The sequence below is a fragment of the Anomalospiza imberbis genome, chromosome 2 (assembly GCF_031753505.1).
Source record: "Anomalospiza imberbis isolate Cuckoo-Finch-1a 21T00152 chromosome 2, ASM3175350v1, whole genome shotgun sequence".
NCBI lineage: Eukaryota > Metazoa > Chordata > Aves > Passeriformes > Viduidae > Anomalospiza > Anomalospiza imberbis.
Window position 1 is genome coordinate 83,312,585 of NC_089682.1, and position 18,821 is coordinate 83,331,405.

The 18,821-nt window shown below is 42.5% G+C and overlaps 2 protein-coding genes and 1 long non-coding RNA gene across 13 annotated transcripts in view; 2 read left to right on the plus strand and 1 right to left on the minus strand.

Moving 5' to 3' along the window:
• The window catches only part of ATP7B (ATPase copper transporting beta), a 43,372-nt gene extending 35,475 nt beyond the window's left edge, over window positions 1-7,897 (plus strand). For 8 of the 10 annotated variants that reach the window (XM_068182091.1, XM_068182092.1, XM_068182094.1 and 5 more), the window contains 5 exons: window positions 937-1,083; window positions 2,179-2,321; window positions 4,174-4,377; window positions 4,487-4,604; window positions 5,373-5,525. In XM_068182091.1, the coding sequence (XP_068038192.1) occupies window positions 937-1,083; window positions 2,179-2,321; window positions 4,174-4,377; window positions 4,487-4,604; window positions 5,373-5,521 (761 nt within the window). In that variant the 3' untranslated portion in view covers window positions 5,522-5,525. Of the gene's footprint in view, window positions 1-936; window positions 1,084-2,178; window positions 2,322-4,173; window positions 4,378-4,486; window positions 4,605-5,372; window positions 5,526-7,367 lie in introns of those variants that run through there. The other 2 variants (XM_068182098.1, XR_010996477.1) reach the window with 2 other exon arrangements.
• The window catches only part of LOC137469404 (phosphatidylinositol 3,4,5-trisphosphate 3-phosphatase TPTE2-like), a 267,328-nt gene that overhangs the window by 196,634 nt on the left and 51,873 nt on the right, over window positions 1-18,821 (minus strand). The gene's annotated exons all lie outside the window — the stretch shown is intronic.
• On the plus strand, window positions 12,544-13,585 carry LOC137469412 (uncharacterized). Its single transcript, XR_010996483.1, has 2 exons — window positions 12,544-12,671; window positions 13,206-13,585. It is a non-coding gene; the product is annotated as an uncharacterized lncRNA (long non-coding RNA).

Consider the following 18,821-nt stretch of genomic DNA (forward strand, 5'->3'; position numbering starts at 1 on the left):
TTCTATACAATACATAGACAATAAGGCATACCCAGCAATGTTCCTTTTGGAAAGAAGAATGGTCCAGCAGACAGCAAAGTTTGCCATTTAGCATTATCTTCCCATTTAGAGCCGTTACCTTTAATATATATTATCTTACTGCAACTTTTTACATCCTACCCTTTAGTTCCATATTAACTTGGACCTTTTGTTTCCTGTTCAACGAAACAAAATACCTCTCAAAGCACATAATTAAAAAAAAAACAAACTCAAACCTATTCAGCAGATGCAAAACAAAGCATGCTATATCTGAAAACTTATTTTAGTGCCTGATATTTTTGATTAGGCCAATAAATTCAGGTTTGTTTCAGACTCTCTGGATGCCACTTTGCTATTTTGTAGTGTAGGAGAGAAAGAAAGGTATTTAAAGCCTTCCTTAAGGAGCTCATCAGTTCTCTTCAGAAGGCTGTGGTGCTCTTGACCTTTTTGAGAAAGCTACTAGAAGAATTAAATAGAATGAGAACTTCAGTCATCAGAACTGTGCCACTTGTGAATAGTGCTAATGTAATATTTTCTCACCTGTTTATATGGTTCTTGTGAAGTTGGATTGAATTAATAATGAAGTGCATTGTTTGTTAGAACTACATTACTTTTTTCTTGTCAGAAATAGCTTTTATATTTGAAAGTCATTAGTTGTGAGAACAAAGCAGGATGGCATTTACTAAATGTGCGTATTGTGCTTATTCAGAGAAACAATGCCAGCTGACAAAGGCAAATATGAGCAAGTGTTTCCATTAAGTCCATGACGCAGTTTTGTGTGTAAAGAGGCACAGATTGAGTCTTGAAAGAGAAAACTTCTATCAGGCTGTCTTCAGGCAGTGCCTCCGCCTAACTTGTCTTCCTCAAACATCTCTGCTTGTGTACACTGCTCATTTTTCTTTTTGTCTGTGCACAAAGGTCCATCAGCTTCTCAGAAATACTCGGTGTTGATCGGAAATCGTGAGTGGATGCAACGCAATGGCTTGAATATTGCAAATGATGTAAATGATGCAATGACAAACCATGAAATGAAAGGACAGACTGCCATACTAGTGGCTATAGATGGTAACTGCCCTTCCTTTGAGTGACTTAACAAATATGAGTCAATCCTACTGCGGAACAGATGAAAACAATCTGAAGCAGTTGATCACTGGCTTAGTGTCAAGAAACTACTAATCTTTTAGTGTAGAACTGCTTGTGAACTGTGAAGTATCAAGGTGTTCTTAAAAGAAGCTTTTACCACAGAACAGTGCTTATAAGGTTTTGTTGTGTAGGTTTTAATTTCAGAATTAATTTCTGAACCCCTTTTGTCTAGGATCATTGTTCAAGCAAGCAGTGCCAATATGGTGCCATGTCCAATCCTTAATTTACATCAGTTAAGGATCATGGACCAACCTATCACATCACTGGTTTCAAAACATGCAGTGAATAAAGATGGTGATTCATTAGATCAGTTAAGTATAATAGCTTAGACTAAATGAGTTTTGCTAATGGGGTTCTGTTCTGTACCATGCAGAAAGAGATCCCAGACAATACCTGGGATCCAACCAATTATTGCAGTGGTGATAGATTGCCAGTACACCTGTGATCTTGAAATGAGGCCAGTGATTCATTTACTGAACAAATATTCTTGGTGCTCCTAGAGAGCAATTTTGAAAGGCATTTGCTTGTGAAGGAAGTATGGATGCTCGTTTGAGCCAATGTACTGGAAGACAGATGCAAGACTTCTCAATGAAAGTAATTAATTCTAGTAGAGATCCAACCCTAAAAGACTTGGGGACATAAAACCAGGCTCTACATACTTCCTGTTGGAGTAGTGGCTTTAACATCTGACCTGGGTACAAATACCAACAATTTCTCTAACCCTCTGTCATATTTGTCCATACCATAAAACATAGAAGTCAGGCTTGCTTAAAAGTTACTCTCCTCCTCATCTTCCTGATCCCTAAATATCAAAGGTGTTTATTGTTTGATCTGAAACAGGCAAATGATGAGAAGAAGAGACCATAAGTGAGAAAGCTGCAGACACGAGTGTCAATATTGCTCAGAATGTGTTCTTTCACAAGCTGCCACAGTGTGATGGAGGGGGAGCTCTGTTCTCTTGCTGCCACTTTCCCTCCCACAGCTTTCTCTGACAGAGGATGTTTCTTATTTGTGCAGGTGTGTTGTGTGGAATGATCGCAATAGCAGACACTGTCAAGCAGGAGGCAGCCCTTGCTGTGCACACACTGCAGAGCATGGGAATAGACGTGGTACTCATAACAGGGGACAACAGGAAAACTGCAAAAGCCATTGCTACTCAGGTATCTGCTTCTCTGTGTTTCAAAAAGCTACATAATGAGGTTCTAGAACTCCTGTTTGCCCCGGTGAATTTGAAGCAACAGCTTCAGTTTCCCTGGAGCTGCAGTTTCCCTGGATCTATTAAATGCAGACAAATTTTTCTTGAACTGTACTGAAAATCAGGTCAAGTCCTATGGCATAGTATAGGCCAGTGGCTTTGTTAAGATCCCACTGTAGACACGCAGTCAGTACTTCTCCAGAGTAATGGAGTTTCTTGCTGAACTGTTGCTGAACTGAAGCCTCCTGTTTCCCTTTGCTGAAAGGCAGACCTATTTACTTAGTGATGAAGAAAAGTTCCTTGAAGATCCAGTCCTGGTCAGTTAGGGAATCCACAGTGTGGGTTGGTCATTATCTTGAAGGGTAGCATAACAATATGAATTATTGCTAAGAAGCATAGCAGTCTAAAGTAGTTTGGGTTTATATGAGATTTTCCCCCATCACAAACTACAAATGAAAAGTCAGATTCTCACTCTACCTTGTTATGTTTCCACCCTCTCAATCTTCCTTTGCCTCTTTCCCTTTTCACTGGTCTACTTCTACTCTTACCATGTGCCACTTTGTTTTCCTCCGGTATCCCATCACACAGCTGACTCAGCCACCACTGTGGTATGTGCGTTCTTCTGTGCTCTGAGGTCTGTTTTGTTTCTCTGTGTGATGCTTTAATCCTCCTCCTATTGGCTTTCATACTTTTGCTTTTGTGTTCAGTTATGATAAAGTGCTTTCCCACCCAATTTTCTTTGTCAAGGAAAAAAAGTCTTTCAGAAACAAGCTTGAATTTTTGGTTCCAGGAACACAGATGAATGTTTTAAACAAGCTTAGTTTGTGTCAACCTACATTTTCATTGAATTTTTGGAACATACTTTCCAATGGAAAGAAATGGTAAGCAGTTTTAAAAACGTTATAAAATGCTACTTTTCAAAAAGTTAAAAGAGAGCTTCTGTCTTATGTGGTGAAAAGCTGCTTCTTCCTGGTGAGGCAGCCAAACAGAGGGCATTATCCCAGCACTATTTAATATACTCATTTGTTTTTCAACGACAACACTGGAGCCAATGCTAGCAACTCCACATAAGTTATGATGTGGATGGGTAGAATCATTTAGCCAGCCATCTGCTTTATTTTTATAATCTCCCTGAGATCTGCACATACTTGTCTCTGTGTTTCCGCTGCTGTAACTGCTTGATCATGCATGGTTCGTGTGTTGCATTATCTGCTTGAAGGCTCTGAGAAGGATCGGGACAGGCTGGATTGATGGGCTGAGGCCAGTTGTGTGAGGTTCAAAAAGGTGAAGTATCAAGTCCTGCGCTTGAGTCACAACAACCCCTGCAGCACTGCAGGCTGGGGGCAGAGTGGCTGAAGAGCTGCTCAGCAGAAAATGACCTTGGGGTGCTGCTTGACAGCAGCTGAATATGAGCCAGCAGTGTGCCCAGGTGGCCAAGAAAGCCAATGGCATCCTGGCCTGTATCAGCAATAGTGTGGTCAGCAGGACCAAGGGAAGTGTTGGAGTCACCACCCCTGAAGGTATTTAAAAGACAAGTCTTTATTGCGGGGGCAGTGGAGCTCCAGAAGCCATGCAGGGCATGATGTGAAGGGCAGAGTATGGTTTGCCAGCATCTCTGCAGTAGGAGGGTGCTGTTATCAATCCCGTTCTTATGCCAAAGGCGTGTTGCTCTTAAGTTTTCTGTGTAGCTTGCAAGTATTGCTTTCAGCAGAATCAGTTTGGTTGATATTCCTGTTTGCTGTTCACCTAGAACAGCAAATGGCTTTTCCTTCCAGCATGAAGCATGTCACCAACAGGGTGTCTTTCTTTGTACGTAGGTTGGGATCAAAAAAGTCTTTGCGGAGGTTCTTCCTTCTCACAAGGTTGCAAAGGTCCAGGAGCTCCAAAATGGAAAGAAGAAGGTTGCAATGGTTGGTGATGGAGTGAACGATTCCCCTGCACTAGCCAGGGCTGATGTTGGAATTGCAATTGGAACGGGCACTGATGTTGCCATTGAAGCTGCAGATGTTGTTCTTATCCGAGTGAGCACTACAGTTTTGGCTTGTCTTTTTTATCACTGACACTCCTCATTTTGGTTTAGTTTTCTGAAGACTGCATGTGGAAAACTTTCAGTGCTCTTCTGTCTTGCAGAATGATTTGCTGGACGTAGTTGCCAGTATTCACTTATCCAAGAGAACAGTTCGAAGAATACGAATAAATCTGATTCTTGCCTTAATTTATAATCTGCTTGGAATACCCATAGCAGCAGGTATGTGACTGCAAGAGCTCAGCTTGTCAAAGACAGCAGCACAGTTGATCTCTGTGGTGCCTCTTATAGGATTGATTACCTGCTCAAGGAACCAAAGACAGGTTCCTAGATTATTTAAAACTTGGTAGAAGGAGAGTGAAATAAATACATTCTTTTTTTGTTGTTGTTTTTCTCTTTGCTTGCCTCTTAGGAATAAATACTTCTAGATGAAATTAAAACTATACTCTTACTTTATATAGCAGTACTTGGGGATTAGTTCCTGTATATTCAAACGAAGCTCTAATCAGAGGTACCATCCTACTTTTGGGTGTTCCCTTTTTTATTTGCCCTGAATCACACATTTTCTCTCCTACTGCTTGTATTCTTTATACCTCTGCCAGACATTTTCTCATGCTCTAAATTCCTACTTAAAACTTACTTCAGGTAGTCCTTTTTTGTTTATGAGTAACTTCTCCCTCCTTTTCCTGTACTACTGCCATGTCTTTCTGTTGCCTTTGCTGTGTTTCATATGTGCAGAATATCTGGAAGGGACAAATAGTCTTGCCCTGTGGCTGCAGTCTTGTACCTGTATTGGTGCAAAGGTCATCCCTTGCAATGGAAGGGACATGTTCAGTAATAAGTGAGTAAATACATATATTCATCTAGTTGTGTTTCTGGAGGTCTCAGCAGGTTGTGTTGTAGAACTGCTGATCTGTGATATGCAGGGGTGGAAATGCCCGTGCTGGTATGAGCAGCTCTGGATCATGTCCATATGTTTTTTTTTGATAGGTGTGTTCATGCCTGTTGGCCTTGTGCTTCAGCCTTGGATGGGATCAGCTGCAATGGCAGCTTCTTCTGTGTCTGTCCTGCTGTCTTCACTGCAGCTGAAATGGCAAGTTGTCTTGTGTTTATCAGCTGGGGAACTGTGGCAGTACTGAGGCTGGGACTCAAGTGACACACCCCTTTAGGCTTTCTACCTCTAAAAGTACCATTCGTTTGGGATTATTCTGTCTAATCCTTGGCTCCAAAACAGACAGGTGTCACTATTATGAACTTACCTGGACTAAGACAGTATGCAGTATGCTTTAACTAGCAGATAAAAGTGTGACTGGATGTCACCTGAGCCCATGTGGTGGAGATCTAGTTCTATATCAAGTAAAGTAGTGGTCAGGAGGTTTTGCTGTGAATATCAAGTGAACAACTAGTTTGAAAGATAATTCTCCAATGTAACAATAGATTTTTGAAAAAAATACTTGCACCAGTTTGGTTTTTATTTTTGTCTATTTGAATTAGCCAGAGAGAAACGGGGAAACAGTGTATTTATTCTTTTGCACCTTGCTGCAGATAAGGCATCTTTCTTTATTCTTTGGGAAGCAAACCAACTTCTGATCTACAACAAGATTTTTCAAGTCCTATTCATTTTAATGCTACATTTTGGGTAGCCCAAAATGTCAGTGCCCTTCCTGGCAGTTACAGTGGACCTGTTCTTAACAGCATAGAAAGCAAACACCTTTCAAGAGTAAGACTTTTTATGGTGTCTGAAATTGGTCCAAACTTTCACATATTTTTACTGTAGCTGGAGTCTTCTGTATGTTACAGTACACTATAGTATAAACTAATTTCCTAAATACAGGAAATCTGTTACTACATCATGTTTCTAATCCTGCAAATGCTCAATGAGACCACAATATAAATACAAATGGCATACATACACATGTCTGTTTGCAGAATTAGTCCTGCTGCTACAGGATTTTCATCCTAAAAGGTTTTAGTGTATAGTTATCCAAAGGATGAGAAATTTCTATAAAGGGATTCCTTAGTTCTCCATTTCTTTTGACCTTGTGCTGATGGTATTGTCACACACCATTTTGGATAGATATTTAGAACCCCCTAAAAATATTTGGCTTCAGACTTATGGAAGCTATATTACAATATACACTTTAGGACAATAATCCTCCTCAAACCTTCAGAAGAGGTGAATAGAACTTCAGGTTCCAAAGAACACAATGCTGCATATATATGTGAAGAAGACCACGCATACTTGCCATTGTTGGGATTTGACTTAGTATGCATTGAATCAGAAAGTGATTTTTGTATAATTGGGTCCATTTACCTGAAATTGTCTTCTATGAACCTTCTAATAATTCAGCAAACTCATACTTTTTATTAAAGAACCTTACTTTGAGAGTCCTTCTCTTTTATTATTGAAATGTTTTAATCTCGTGTGATGAGTGCTCTTAGCTATTTAACACTGTGCCTCAAGTGCATGGAGTCATAGAATGATCTTGGTTGGAAAAGACCTTTAATATCATTGAGTCCAACCATTAACCCGGCACCATCAAGTCCACCACTAAACCATGTCCCTAAAATGCAACAGAAGAGTGCTCAATCAGTGGTATGTGGTCTTGAATGACTGAAAACTCAGACCAGAAACATCTTCAGGAGTGTTCTGCATTTCCCCATCATCCTTCTTTGTCCTTCTGTGCTTGGCTTGGCTTGAGAGAATTGGCAGGCTCAAAACTCAAGCAGTAATAAAAATTATTATTCTGTAACTGATTTTTGAGACCCTTACACTCTTGGCATCACACATTTTAAATTAATTGTTTGCGAGCTATTAGATAGGAAATTTAATTTATACATATGTAATTAAACTATGAATTTATTTTTTCTATATAAACACTTTCAATACATTTAGGTTATCAGAAGTTTCTGGTTTGTTCCAGCACCAGATGCTTCTACACATTGACTTCTTGTTGTTAATATCTTTTCTCTTTCTCTTCTTAGTTACAAGAAGCCAGACACAGAAAGTTACGAAGCACAAGCCCAAGGCCGCATGAAGCCACTCACTCCTTCTCAAATCAGTGTTCACATTGGAATGGATGATAGGAGGAGGGATTCTTCCAAACCATCTCCTTGGGATCAGACAAGCCAAGTGTCCCTCTCTTCCTTGGCTTCAGACAGGCTGCCGAGATGCAATGGTTTCATTCAGGAGGAAGGGGGCAAGTGGTCATTGCTCATAAATGGAGCAGATGAAGAGCAGTATATCTGAAGCACTGGACTCTTAGTACAGGGGGAAATGTTCCTTCTCCCCAGTCAGGGGAGGGACTGACTTATTTCATCAACAGCTTCAGTGTTGAAGTATTCCTTCGGCTCATAAGACAATCACAACTCAGCTCAGTGTTGTATGGATTGTGGATTTTTTTCAGGTCACCAGTTATTTCTAGTTATGGAAATAATCTGTGCCACTATAATGAACTGGCTTGTTTGCACACAGCATTTAGTGAAATAATGTAAAATTGTCATTTTCAGACTCTCCACATGAAGCAAGAGTATTTTCAGAGTTGCCAAATATTAATTTGTGTCTAAATGAAATTAGCAATGGCTTAAGGACCTCTTTGGTCAGAAGCTGAATTTTTATACAGAATCCTAACTAGTCATGTCACTGTGAGAACACTTTGTATTTAGGATTCATGGCATCTCATGGGACCAAAAATGCTTTGTTGTTTCACCTGCTATAACTCTCTGAAAGGTCTTTTTCAAAGATTTTCACTTGCTTTGAGGGATTGCATCTTTTTGATGCACATTTCTACTGCTCTCTTTGATTTTCTGTTTTGCTCCATATGAGCCCTTTTCCCCTTTTTCTTGCACAAGAGATCTATGAACTATCATTATGTTTACAGATATTCCTGTTTGGGACAACATCTGTAAATCTGTAAATCTGTAAATCCTTTAAGTCACCAGAACCATTCCATTCCAATTGAAATCCATAAAGGCAGAACAGTTCCTGGTACCAGTTATCCAAGATACCTTGCTGGACCCCAGGGAACTCCTTAGAGTTGGGCAGTTGTCTGTCTCTTTCCTCTGACAGAGTGAAGAATTTATGCCAGTGTGAGCAAAGGTGGTATTTACTTTGGTATGACTGAACAGAACTAGCACTGGTGTGACTCCAGCATAGCTGAACAGAGTGAGATTATTGCATAACTTAACCCCAGCTTACTGGTTGCTTAAAATGCAGCTAAAAATTTAAATTAGAAAGGTGGAAAAATGGCCTTAATGTGGGCTTCTATTTGCCATCATATGAATAAATGACAGGACCTGAACTAAGAAAATTTGTAATTTAAATTTGTATTTCTGTTTTGCATTGGTTTTAGTTTCCCTCTTTACTTCAATGAGAAATCAAAGTACTGGACAACTGTTTTTTTTGCTTTAACATCTTTACCAAAGCTTGCAGTAACTTCATCTCTGGATGTCAGATTCACCCCATAACACTTTTTAGAGTAAGGACAGTAGGAATCAACAGCTTTGGTGCACTGGATCCATTTCCAGAGTGCTGTGTTTTCTGGCCGTGGGACCCGGATGTAAGCAGAGTTTTATAGTCAAATTAAGAAACTGAAAGAAGAGGAAATACTTTGCTAAACAACATGAAATAACTACTTCTTTTTTTTGACTGAAATATAGAGCTGTTTCTAACATGGGTTCAAATCCTGCTTCTCCTAATGTAAAAATGAAAAACAAGTCAGAGAGGAAAAGAATTGTTCTTAAAGCATTGGATAGGTCTTCCTATTTTATCAGCACTGTCTTAAATATCATTACAAATCAGTTTTAAAACTCTATATAAGTAGAGATTACTTTCACAGCACACACACTTTTCAAACATGCCAAAGGTGCATGTCCCTGTGGGAAAGAGGGTCTGAAGTTTTACTATTCTGTATTTTCTTACCAGTCCTTACAGTAAAAATATGCTTTGGTTTGTTTTTTGTTTGGTTGGTTTTTTTTTTAATCAAACAAATGACTGTGTGTCTTTTTCTTTTTTTTTTTTTATTGAGGGGTTCAGAATAAAAAGAGTGTAAACAGAGATTGTTGTACTGCAGGGTACATATGTACAAGGTTTTGTGACTGCTTTGTGATCTGTTTCAGGCAGGATATATAGGAGAGTAGAAGAGACAGTGTTGTTTCATGTTGAGACAGGTGAGGTTGCAAACATGTTAAAGGGTGGAAATAGGATTCAAAATCATCTTGGGGAATTGGTCAGAACCAGAAAACTTTGCAAAGAGAACAGAGAGGAATTAAAGGTCAACGTAGCTGGAAAAAGGTCAGGTAGTTGTCTGGCATTCATTTTGTGGCCTGTTCTAACAACACAGTGTTCCTGTAAAATGAAGAGAAACATAGAGAGGCATAAAGACTGCATCACCCATATGACAAAATACCTAATTCTGTTCTGCTCTGGAGAGGCATCAGCTGAAAAAGCAGGTCTAGTTTTATATGTCATGCTTGTTAGGAAAAAACAGTTCAGAGAAGAGCAATGAGATTTAACAGAAATCTAAAAAATGTGATTATGTAAGTATATGAGAATAAGAAATAGATTGATGGAGTTTGAGTAAGTTTGCCTACAGAATACCATAAGGAAATACAAGTCTCAAGACACAAAGAGAACAATTTATTCCTTTCATCTTTTCAGTGTCTTTTATGTTCATGGTGAATAGAACAAGAAAATAATAGGCTTATTTAACCAAAGAATATTTAGATTAGTCACTACGGAGGAATTGTGTAACAGGAAAGATTGTGGAGCACTGGAAGAGGTTTCGGATGGGGACTCTTCAGATACACACGGCAATCAGGCACATATTTGGTGACAATGTGTTAGTCAGAGGTGAATCCTCCCGTGGGGCAGGCAGCTGCCCTACACCAGGCTCCTGACCTTCTCCCCAAATGGGCTTTCTCTTATTTCTGTGAAAGTAATATGAACCAAAAAATTACTGGAGTAGAGGATTGACCACACTATCCTGCTTTCAAGAAGTGCTGAAGAACCTGACTTGTTTCATACTTGAAATGAACTGGAAAAGGTTTGCTCATTATATTTGCATAATGTCTTGGGCTTTAAACAGCTGTGAAACTTGCATAAATCATACAATCATAGAAAGGTTTGGGTTGAAAGGATCCTTAGAATTCATCTAGGCCAACTCCCCTGCCATGGGCAGGGACACCTTCCACTAGACTGGGTTGCTCAGAGCTGCGTCCAGCATGTCTTTGAACACTGCCAGGTATGGGGCATCCACAGCTTCTCTGGGCAACCTGTGCCAGTGCCTCACCACCCTCACAGTAAAGAATGTCTTCCTGATATTAAATGTAAACCTACCCTCTGTCAGTTTAAAGCCATTCCCCCTTGTCTAATCACTACATGCCCTTGTCAAAAGTCCCTCCCCAGCTCTCTTGTAGCCCCCTTTAGGCACTGGAAGGTACTCTAAGGTCTCCTTGGAGCCTTCTTGTCTCCAGGCTGAACAGCCTCAACTCTCTCAGCCTGTCTTCATGGGAGAGGTTGTCCAGCCCTCGGAGCAGCTTTATGCCCTCCTCTGTAGTTTTTCCAGCAGGTCCATGTCCTTCTCATGTTGGGGGGCCCAGAGCTGGATGCAGGTGGGGTCTCAGACTGGATCAGAGAGGCAGTATTCCCTTCCCCCTGCTAGGCACACTGTGTTGGATGCAACCCAGGATATGATTGGCTTTTTGAGCTGCGAGCGCACATTGCTGGGTCATGTTAAACTTCTTATCAGCCAGCACCCTGAAGGCAAAAATGTCTATGAGAAAGTTAGAATAGTTATACATAGTCAAGGAAAATAAATATAGGTGATAGTCCTGAAACTTGTGATCACATGCTCTTGTTAAACTTGAGCTCCTGATGTACATCCAGTCTCAGTGGGGGGCTGTATGAGGTGGAGCCCAGAGTTTGCATTTCTGCATGTAGTGCAATTACAAATTGTCCTTGTCCCCACCGGGCCCACCTGCCTGCAGCCCCCAGCAGAGTGAGGTACTGGCCTGGGACTGCTGCCTCTGCTGGCCCTACAGCAAAAGAGCTGAAGGTGCCTGAGAGGATGGACTAGTGGACTCCTTAAGATCGGTGCCCGAGGTGCTTAGCAGTGTGCCACACTTGTCCTCTTTCCTAGGACCGAGTATTTTGATGGATTAGACAGAGCAGAGCAACTTTTCAAATCCCGGTTTTGATCTTAGGTGTCTGCATTGTGCACGTTCTCCCAGCACGACTCAGTTGCTGCCTATCCAATGGTAAGTGTTGATATATCTGATGATTTACAAAGGACATCCAGTTATTTTGCTCTGGGAAAAAATTGTGAGTCTTTTGCTGTAACTTTTAAATTATTTTTTAATGAACACAAGAAGACATAGAATGAATCAGATCTTTGACTTCCATGTTGTTTTTAGTGCAATAGCTTGGGAACACTGTTGCCTGCTAAGTTTTTCAACTGTGTTATAGTTTGCCATACAATTTTTTGGTGCCCTAAGTTCACAGGAAAGAAATTATTCCATTTCATTTCCTCCTCTTTCCCCCTTTTTTTCAAGCAAATAAGCTGTTGGTTTCTATCTGAGCTGATTACAACCTTTCTCTGACTAAGTATTCATTCAACAATTATATTTTCTCTAAATGCATTTGTGTGTGAAGAAAAAGAATGAGTAGATGGTGAAATTATACAATTGTGTGCAGGGATGTGAAATCAGATAACACTGAAATGTCGGATTTAATTTCCTCTACTAAGATGCCAACAGCAAACCTGTTGGTTTTCAGTGAGAAATTGTTTGAGAGTCACAACAAAAGAAGTGGTGAAGCACAAAACATCCTGCTCACATGTGAGTCTCAGACAGACATAAGCACAGGAGGAGACAGATCAACTCCTCTCCTTGTCTCGAGTTAAAAGCACTAAGGCTTTGCAGGCAAGTGCAGCCCACCCACAGACTCTCCATGCAATGGTCTGATTTTCATGACTGATTTACCTTCGTGCTTAAAATGATGATTTCTGAAGGCTCTCCTGGTGCTGCAGGTGAAGGGATGTGGCAGTGGGAGGTATGTGTTGTTTCCCCCCCCGGGAATTCAGCCACCCCAGGTGGAGGTGTGTCCCCAGGGAGGTTTGTGCTGGTCGGCGCTGAACAGTTCTGTGCTACGAGGGCATCGGGGTGAGGTTTGGGTCGGGGAGCTGTGCCACTCAGCAGCCAGCAGCAGTCACCTCGTGGAGGACCAGGAGATGTCACTGCAGGTCCAGTCCAAGCCACAGAAACCCCTTAATCTGTAAAGCATCTGAAGATGTGGTTACCAGCAAGGGGAAAATGTAAAGGGATAGTTTAATTCACATCTAAAATTTTGGTCTGACAATATTATATAGCCCAGGAATAGATTTTAGGCTAATGTGTGTTTGCCTTGAACTCTGAATTGGTATTTTTATCATTTGATGCTTAAGCAAATCCTGAATTGCACAGATGTGTCTGCTGAAATTGCTTTCTTTCTCCTTTGACAAGCTGAGATTCAAGAAGAAAAGCCGCACTGCAGGAAGCCAAAGCAAGGTGCCTGCATCCTCAGGACAAACCTACACCTTGTGGTGCGAGCTGAGGGTGCAAGACTGTTTGGTGGGGTTCTGTTTCAAGTAGACCTTAGGGGAAGTCACAGTAACTCTTGGCTTTCCTCCAGGGCACTGCATCAGGCTCTGCAACATCAACCACTGTGAGCTGAGCCACGTGTAACCCACGAGCAGGCTGCCAGCAGGTTACACTCTGACAGCGCTCACGTCCACCACACCCAGCTCACTCAGGCAGCACTGGCAAAATTTTACTCACCAAGGCGAGTCAGCCTTTGCTCTGAAGCCTGCCTGTGTGTTCCAGCCATGCAGGGAAGGGTGGGCAGTGCCAGTCTCTGAGAGACTCTCCAGCATCCTCACAGAAAGGAGCCTTGCTTCCAAGGGTTAATTTTATTTTAAGATACCTCTGCATTGCAGTTGCAAATCTGAGCGGCTGGGAACAACCTGCTGAACGGGAAAGGGCTCATTAAATATATACTGTCAATGATTTATAAGAGAGTGCAGAGACAATATAATTACAGTAATTATGTCAGAATCTTGCTGCAGAGTTGCCATTTGTGTTGGGAATTTTATCCTCTCGCTATGGCAGGAGGATTTAAAAACCCCATACATCTGCCAATATATTTGTGCCACAACTAACTTACTCAGGAGCTTTTGTTTGATCATTCTCTTTACAGACCATTTAGCTTTTTAAGTATTTCATCATCTTAGGGATAAACAAGAGGTAGGCAAGGCTTTTGGGTAGGGTGCTGCTGCTTTCATGTCCATGGGGGAGGCAAATTTGGGCTGTAAAGAGGACTTGGCCAACACTGCTCTGGCCAAGGGCATGTTACAAAGGGAAAATTTAAGATTACAGCTCATAAGAAGCTGCTGGAAAGGTGGTTTGGGTGGAAGATGCCCATACTCACCTGTCTCTGCTGGTGCAGGTACCTACAGGTGGGAAAGGTGGGCTGAGAAAGTCAGTGTGTGTAAGGCGAGGTGTAAGCTCTTCTCTGGACGTGCTCCAGCACCTCAATGTCCTTCTTGTAGTGAGGGGCCCAGAACTGGACAGGATTCGAGGTGTGGTTTCACCAGTGCTGAGTACAGGGGCACAATCACTGCCCTGGTCCTGCTGGACACACTGATACAGGTCAGGATGCCATTGGCCTTCTTGGCCACCTGGGCACAGTCTGGTTCAGCTGCTGTCGACCAGCACTCCCAGGTCTTTTTCTGCTGGGCATCCTTCCAGACACTCTTCCCCCAGCCTGTAGCACTGTAAGGGGTTGTTGTGACCCAAGTGCATGGTTGAGAGAAACTAGGACATAAAAGTTGCTTTTATAGGGAGGGGGCACCTGGATTTTCAGGCCACCAGGGCACTTTGCTGGAGGATCTCAGAAAGTGGAAAGCCTCATTCATTCAGAGGGATGCCAAGGTCTGACCAGCACCCACCACAGCCTACAAATGGGGACAGGAGCACCCCAAAACCTACAAGTCCAAGGTAGGTTTCACACAGCACCTCTGCAGTGAAAGACATCAGGACTCCTTTCCCCAACAAAACCATTGACCCATTATTAATGGTTACACCAACAACTTTACAAGCTTAAATAGAAGGAAGGAAATGGAATTTGGCGGAAAGTTCTCCCTTCTGAACACACTAAACTGTAGGAAAAGGTCCTTTTGCTTAAACAACAAGCAAAATGGACAAATATAAGCAGAAAAATAGGTTTGCTATCAAGATGTCTTTAAAGTAACAAGAAAAGCAATTTTGCTTGGAAAGTTTGGTTCCAGGACCTTAGGCCAGAGAGGGCGGGGGGTGAGGGGGGGAAAACAAGGCTGAGCCCAAAGCAGCCTCACTATTTTCCTCCTTTGAAAAGTGTTGAATTCTCTGGAAAACACATCACTCATTTATTAACGCTGTCATTGCTGTTAATGTTGTTAAATAACTCCCTGTGCAGTTATTAACTGTAAGCCCTATATAAGCCCTAAGATAAAGTTGCTTTACAGCAATAAAACATCAAGCCACTTCCATAAGGAAAGCTTTGATTGCATCTTACATAAAGCTGAGCTAAAGCACAGGTGAAGTGACATGAGTGGTGTCTGACCAGAAAAAAAAGGACGTTTTGCATTTCAGCTCTCTCTTCATTACTATCTTGCTTTGTTCTCCTGATTGCCTGACTTGTTTGTAAAAAAACTCAAAAGCCACCAATAAAATAAAAATTAATTTTGAAAAAACTAACTTCTAGTTTCATAACAACAAATGAACAAAAACATAACTTGCCAGCAGACAGGTTATTGGTCTCTGATTCAGACATGTATGACTGTTTTCCCAACATCTTCTTCACCCTCCCCATTCTCATCAGCTCTTCTGTCACTTTCAGCATCTTGTATGAGTAAGTCAGAAAATAAATTGTTTGGAAACTCATTAACAAGAGACCTGAAGAGTAGTGAAATGAGCAGATTTAGGGTTCTGCCAAGGTGAGTGTACTTGTGCATCACATTTACCCACCTGCAGTGATGACAGCACTTCCTCTGCCTGCTCTCCTTCTGCTTACTTCTTTATCAATCAAATTACACGTTTAGTGGGTGTGATGAGGATCACAGCACCTACACCAGCATTAACATTCTCCCTGTTTAATTTACTATGCTGTACACGCACACATCCGGTGCTGTGAACAGCCACAGTGTTTTTACAATGCATGCACTGGCTTCCACAAAAAAGAACTTTTAATACACAAGAACCAAAACTGCCAGAGACAGAAATGGCTTGTAAAAATTTTCTTTGATCTGGTGAGTTGTTCAGACAGATGCTGAGGCACAGAGCAAACCACTAGACCCCAAAACATGTGTCTACCACTCACCCTGCCATCTATTCCCCAGTAGCTCCTTGTGATCAAGGAGTACTCTCAGCCTTAGTGTATTGCTGCTCTTGCAGGTGGTTGTAGTGTCAAACCCATTAGACCCTCTCATTTATTTATCCTGTGACCAGTTATGACAGCACATCTTACAGCCCTGCATGCCCCTGTGTACTTACATCTCTTTTTCTACCTGGGCTTAAAAAATATTAGGCAGTCCCTCTTCCACAGGTTTCTTTCCATTTTGCTTTTCTTCCCATCCTATTTTCCACATTAAACAAGTTATTTCAGACATTTTTCAAAAATCCCATTTTTTATTCACTTCATTAACATTTTCAAGTTCTGTTTTGGACTTTCCCACTGTATGGAAGTCTTTAATCTTAGAATTAAAATACTAGTGCAGGATTTAAGTGATACTGTTTGCAGAATGAATGGAAAATTCAAGTGTGAGAAATGACTGCAAAGAGCAGTATCTGTCTGGCTTTCTGAATTTAATTATACAGCTCTTAAACTGCTGGTAAAGCTTTTTCATTGCTTCAGGAAGGGCCCAGCTTCCATTTCTTTCTGGCTTCATTAGCATTTGGCTGAATCCTAGTTGCTTTTGAAAATAATTAATTGCAGAAAAGCTGTCTTTTTTAGTGTTATTCAGCCCCAGCTGTATTTACCACAAAAACAATTATCAGGGAGCTGGGAGATGGCTTTCCCACTCAGAAAGACTGGTTTGACTACAGGAAAAGCCAGGAATCAGAATTTCCCATGGCCTCAGAAAGCTGGGGAATGCATTTCAGCCACGAAAGCTCATCCTGTCTTTCTGCCCACATCAGATATGCTGTTCCCACCACAGCTGGTCCAGTGCCAAGGATCACATGGCACCATATTGGGAACATGCATTTCCTGTCACCATACAGGAATGCACTGCTCGTTCCTGCCTCCAGAAGCTGAGAATTGGAAAGAGGTCACCTTTTCTCCATGTCACTTCATTGTGAAGAAAGTTTTGATGTGAAAGAGCAACGTGCTAAGAGCACACAGTGGTAAGAGCAATTAGGTTCACAGAGCCATAGAATTGTTGAGGTTGAGAGAGACCTCTGGATGTCATCTGGGCCAGCCTCCCATGCTCAAGCAGGGCCACCTAGACCCAATTGCCCAGGACCATTTCCAGACAGCTTTTGAAAACTGCCAATCTATGTCAGTGCTTGGTGACCCCCACAGTGGCAGCTTCCTGAATGTTCAGGGGAAAATTTCTGTGTTTCAGTTTTTCAGTTTGTGCCCATGGCCTCTGGTCCTCATACTGGGCACCAATGGAAAGAGCCTGGCTCTTTGCACTCTCCCTTCAGGTATTTATACACATTGTTGAGATCCCTCTTCTTCCCTTCCCTTCCCTTCCCTTCCCTTCCCTTCCCTTCCCTTCCCTTCCCTTCCCTTCCCTTCCCTTCCCTTCCCTTCCCTTCCCTTCCCTTCCCTTCCCTTCCCTTCCCTTCCCTTCCCTTCCCTTCCCTTCCCTTCCCTTCCCTTCCCTTCCCTTCCCTTCCCTTCCCTTCCCTTCCCTTCCCTTCCCTTCCCTTCCCTTCCCTTCCCTTCCCTTCCCTTCCCTTCCCTTCCCTTCCCTTCCCTTCCCTTCCCTTCCCTTCCCTTCCCTTCCCTTCCCTTCCCTTCCCTTCCCTTCCCTTCCCTTCCCTTCCCTTCCCTTCCCTTCCCTCCCCTCCCCTCCCCTCCCCTCCCCTCCCCTCCCCTCCCCTCCCCTCCCCTCCCCTCCCCTCCCCTTCCCTTCCCTTCCCTTCCCTTCCCTCCCCTCCCCTCCCCTCCCCTCCCCTCCCCTCCCCTCCCCTCCCCTCCCCTCCCCTCCCTTCCCTTCCCTTCCCTTCCCTTCCCTTCCCTCCCCTCCCCTCCCCTCCCCTCCCCTCCCCTCCCCTCCCCTCCCCTCCCCTCCCCTCCCCTCTCCTCTCGTCACAGTTCTCTGAGCATTTCCTCATAGAAGAGGTGCACCACAACCTTCATCATCTTAATGGCCCTTTGTGGGAGTCTCTCATGCTGGGGAGTCCAGGACTGGATCCAGCACTCCAGGAGTGGCCTCAGCAGAGCTGAGTAGAGAGGAAGGATCGCCTCCCTCAATTTGTCCCTCAATGCAACCGAGGACACCATTTAGTTTCTTTGCCTTAAGTGCACATTGCTGGGTTATGATCAACTTGGTATCCTTCAGGATCCCCAGGTGTTTTTCTGCCAAGCTTTCTCTCAGATGTATAGCCCTCAGCATGGACTGGAGATTGTCCTTCTCCAAGTGTGGGACTTTGTACTTCTCGTTGAACTTTATGGCATACATTCCAGCCCGTTTCCCCAACCTGTTGTGTTCTCTCTGGATGCCAGATGACCCTCTGGTGTATCAGCCACCTCTGCCCGTTTGTCATCAGCAAACTTGCTGTGGGTGCGCTCTGCCCCATCACCCGGGTAAACCCTTAGCAGTCAGTTCAGTGACACAGGGGGTCTCAGGTCTTTCCAGTACACTCAGAGGACTCTCTTCTAGCAGAGACACTGCTTCCTGAAATCTTGGTGATCCTGGAGCTTAGCTGTGATTCTCCAGATAGTTTGTCAAACTCAATAATAATAAAAAAAGACAATGCTGATTACAGCTTAATAAGAGAAATCCTTTTCTCCAGCTCCTTGTAGGCTGTGGCTGATGTTTAAAAGCAACAAGAGGATTATTTTGTCTCTCACTGATGTTTTCTTCTGGCTGTTTCTGGAGAATGAGAGGACCGCCATACCATGGATGATCTCTACCACTGATTGCAGTTGCAGTGCTGGACATTTAGAGGCCATGATTACAACGCAGCAGAGTTGCTCAATGAGTCAAACCGGCTGGGTATATTTTCATTACAAATATCAATTGATAAATGAGGAGGACAGAATGAATGATGGCATCTAACACAAGAAATACTGACACCAAATAGGTTATTTAGAACATATAATAAACCAAATGATGAGAATTTACTGGTGTCAGTGTCTGTTTCTTCTTCTTATGTGAACAGATAAATTTGGTTTGGTATTGCTGAGAGTGGGAA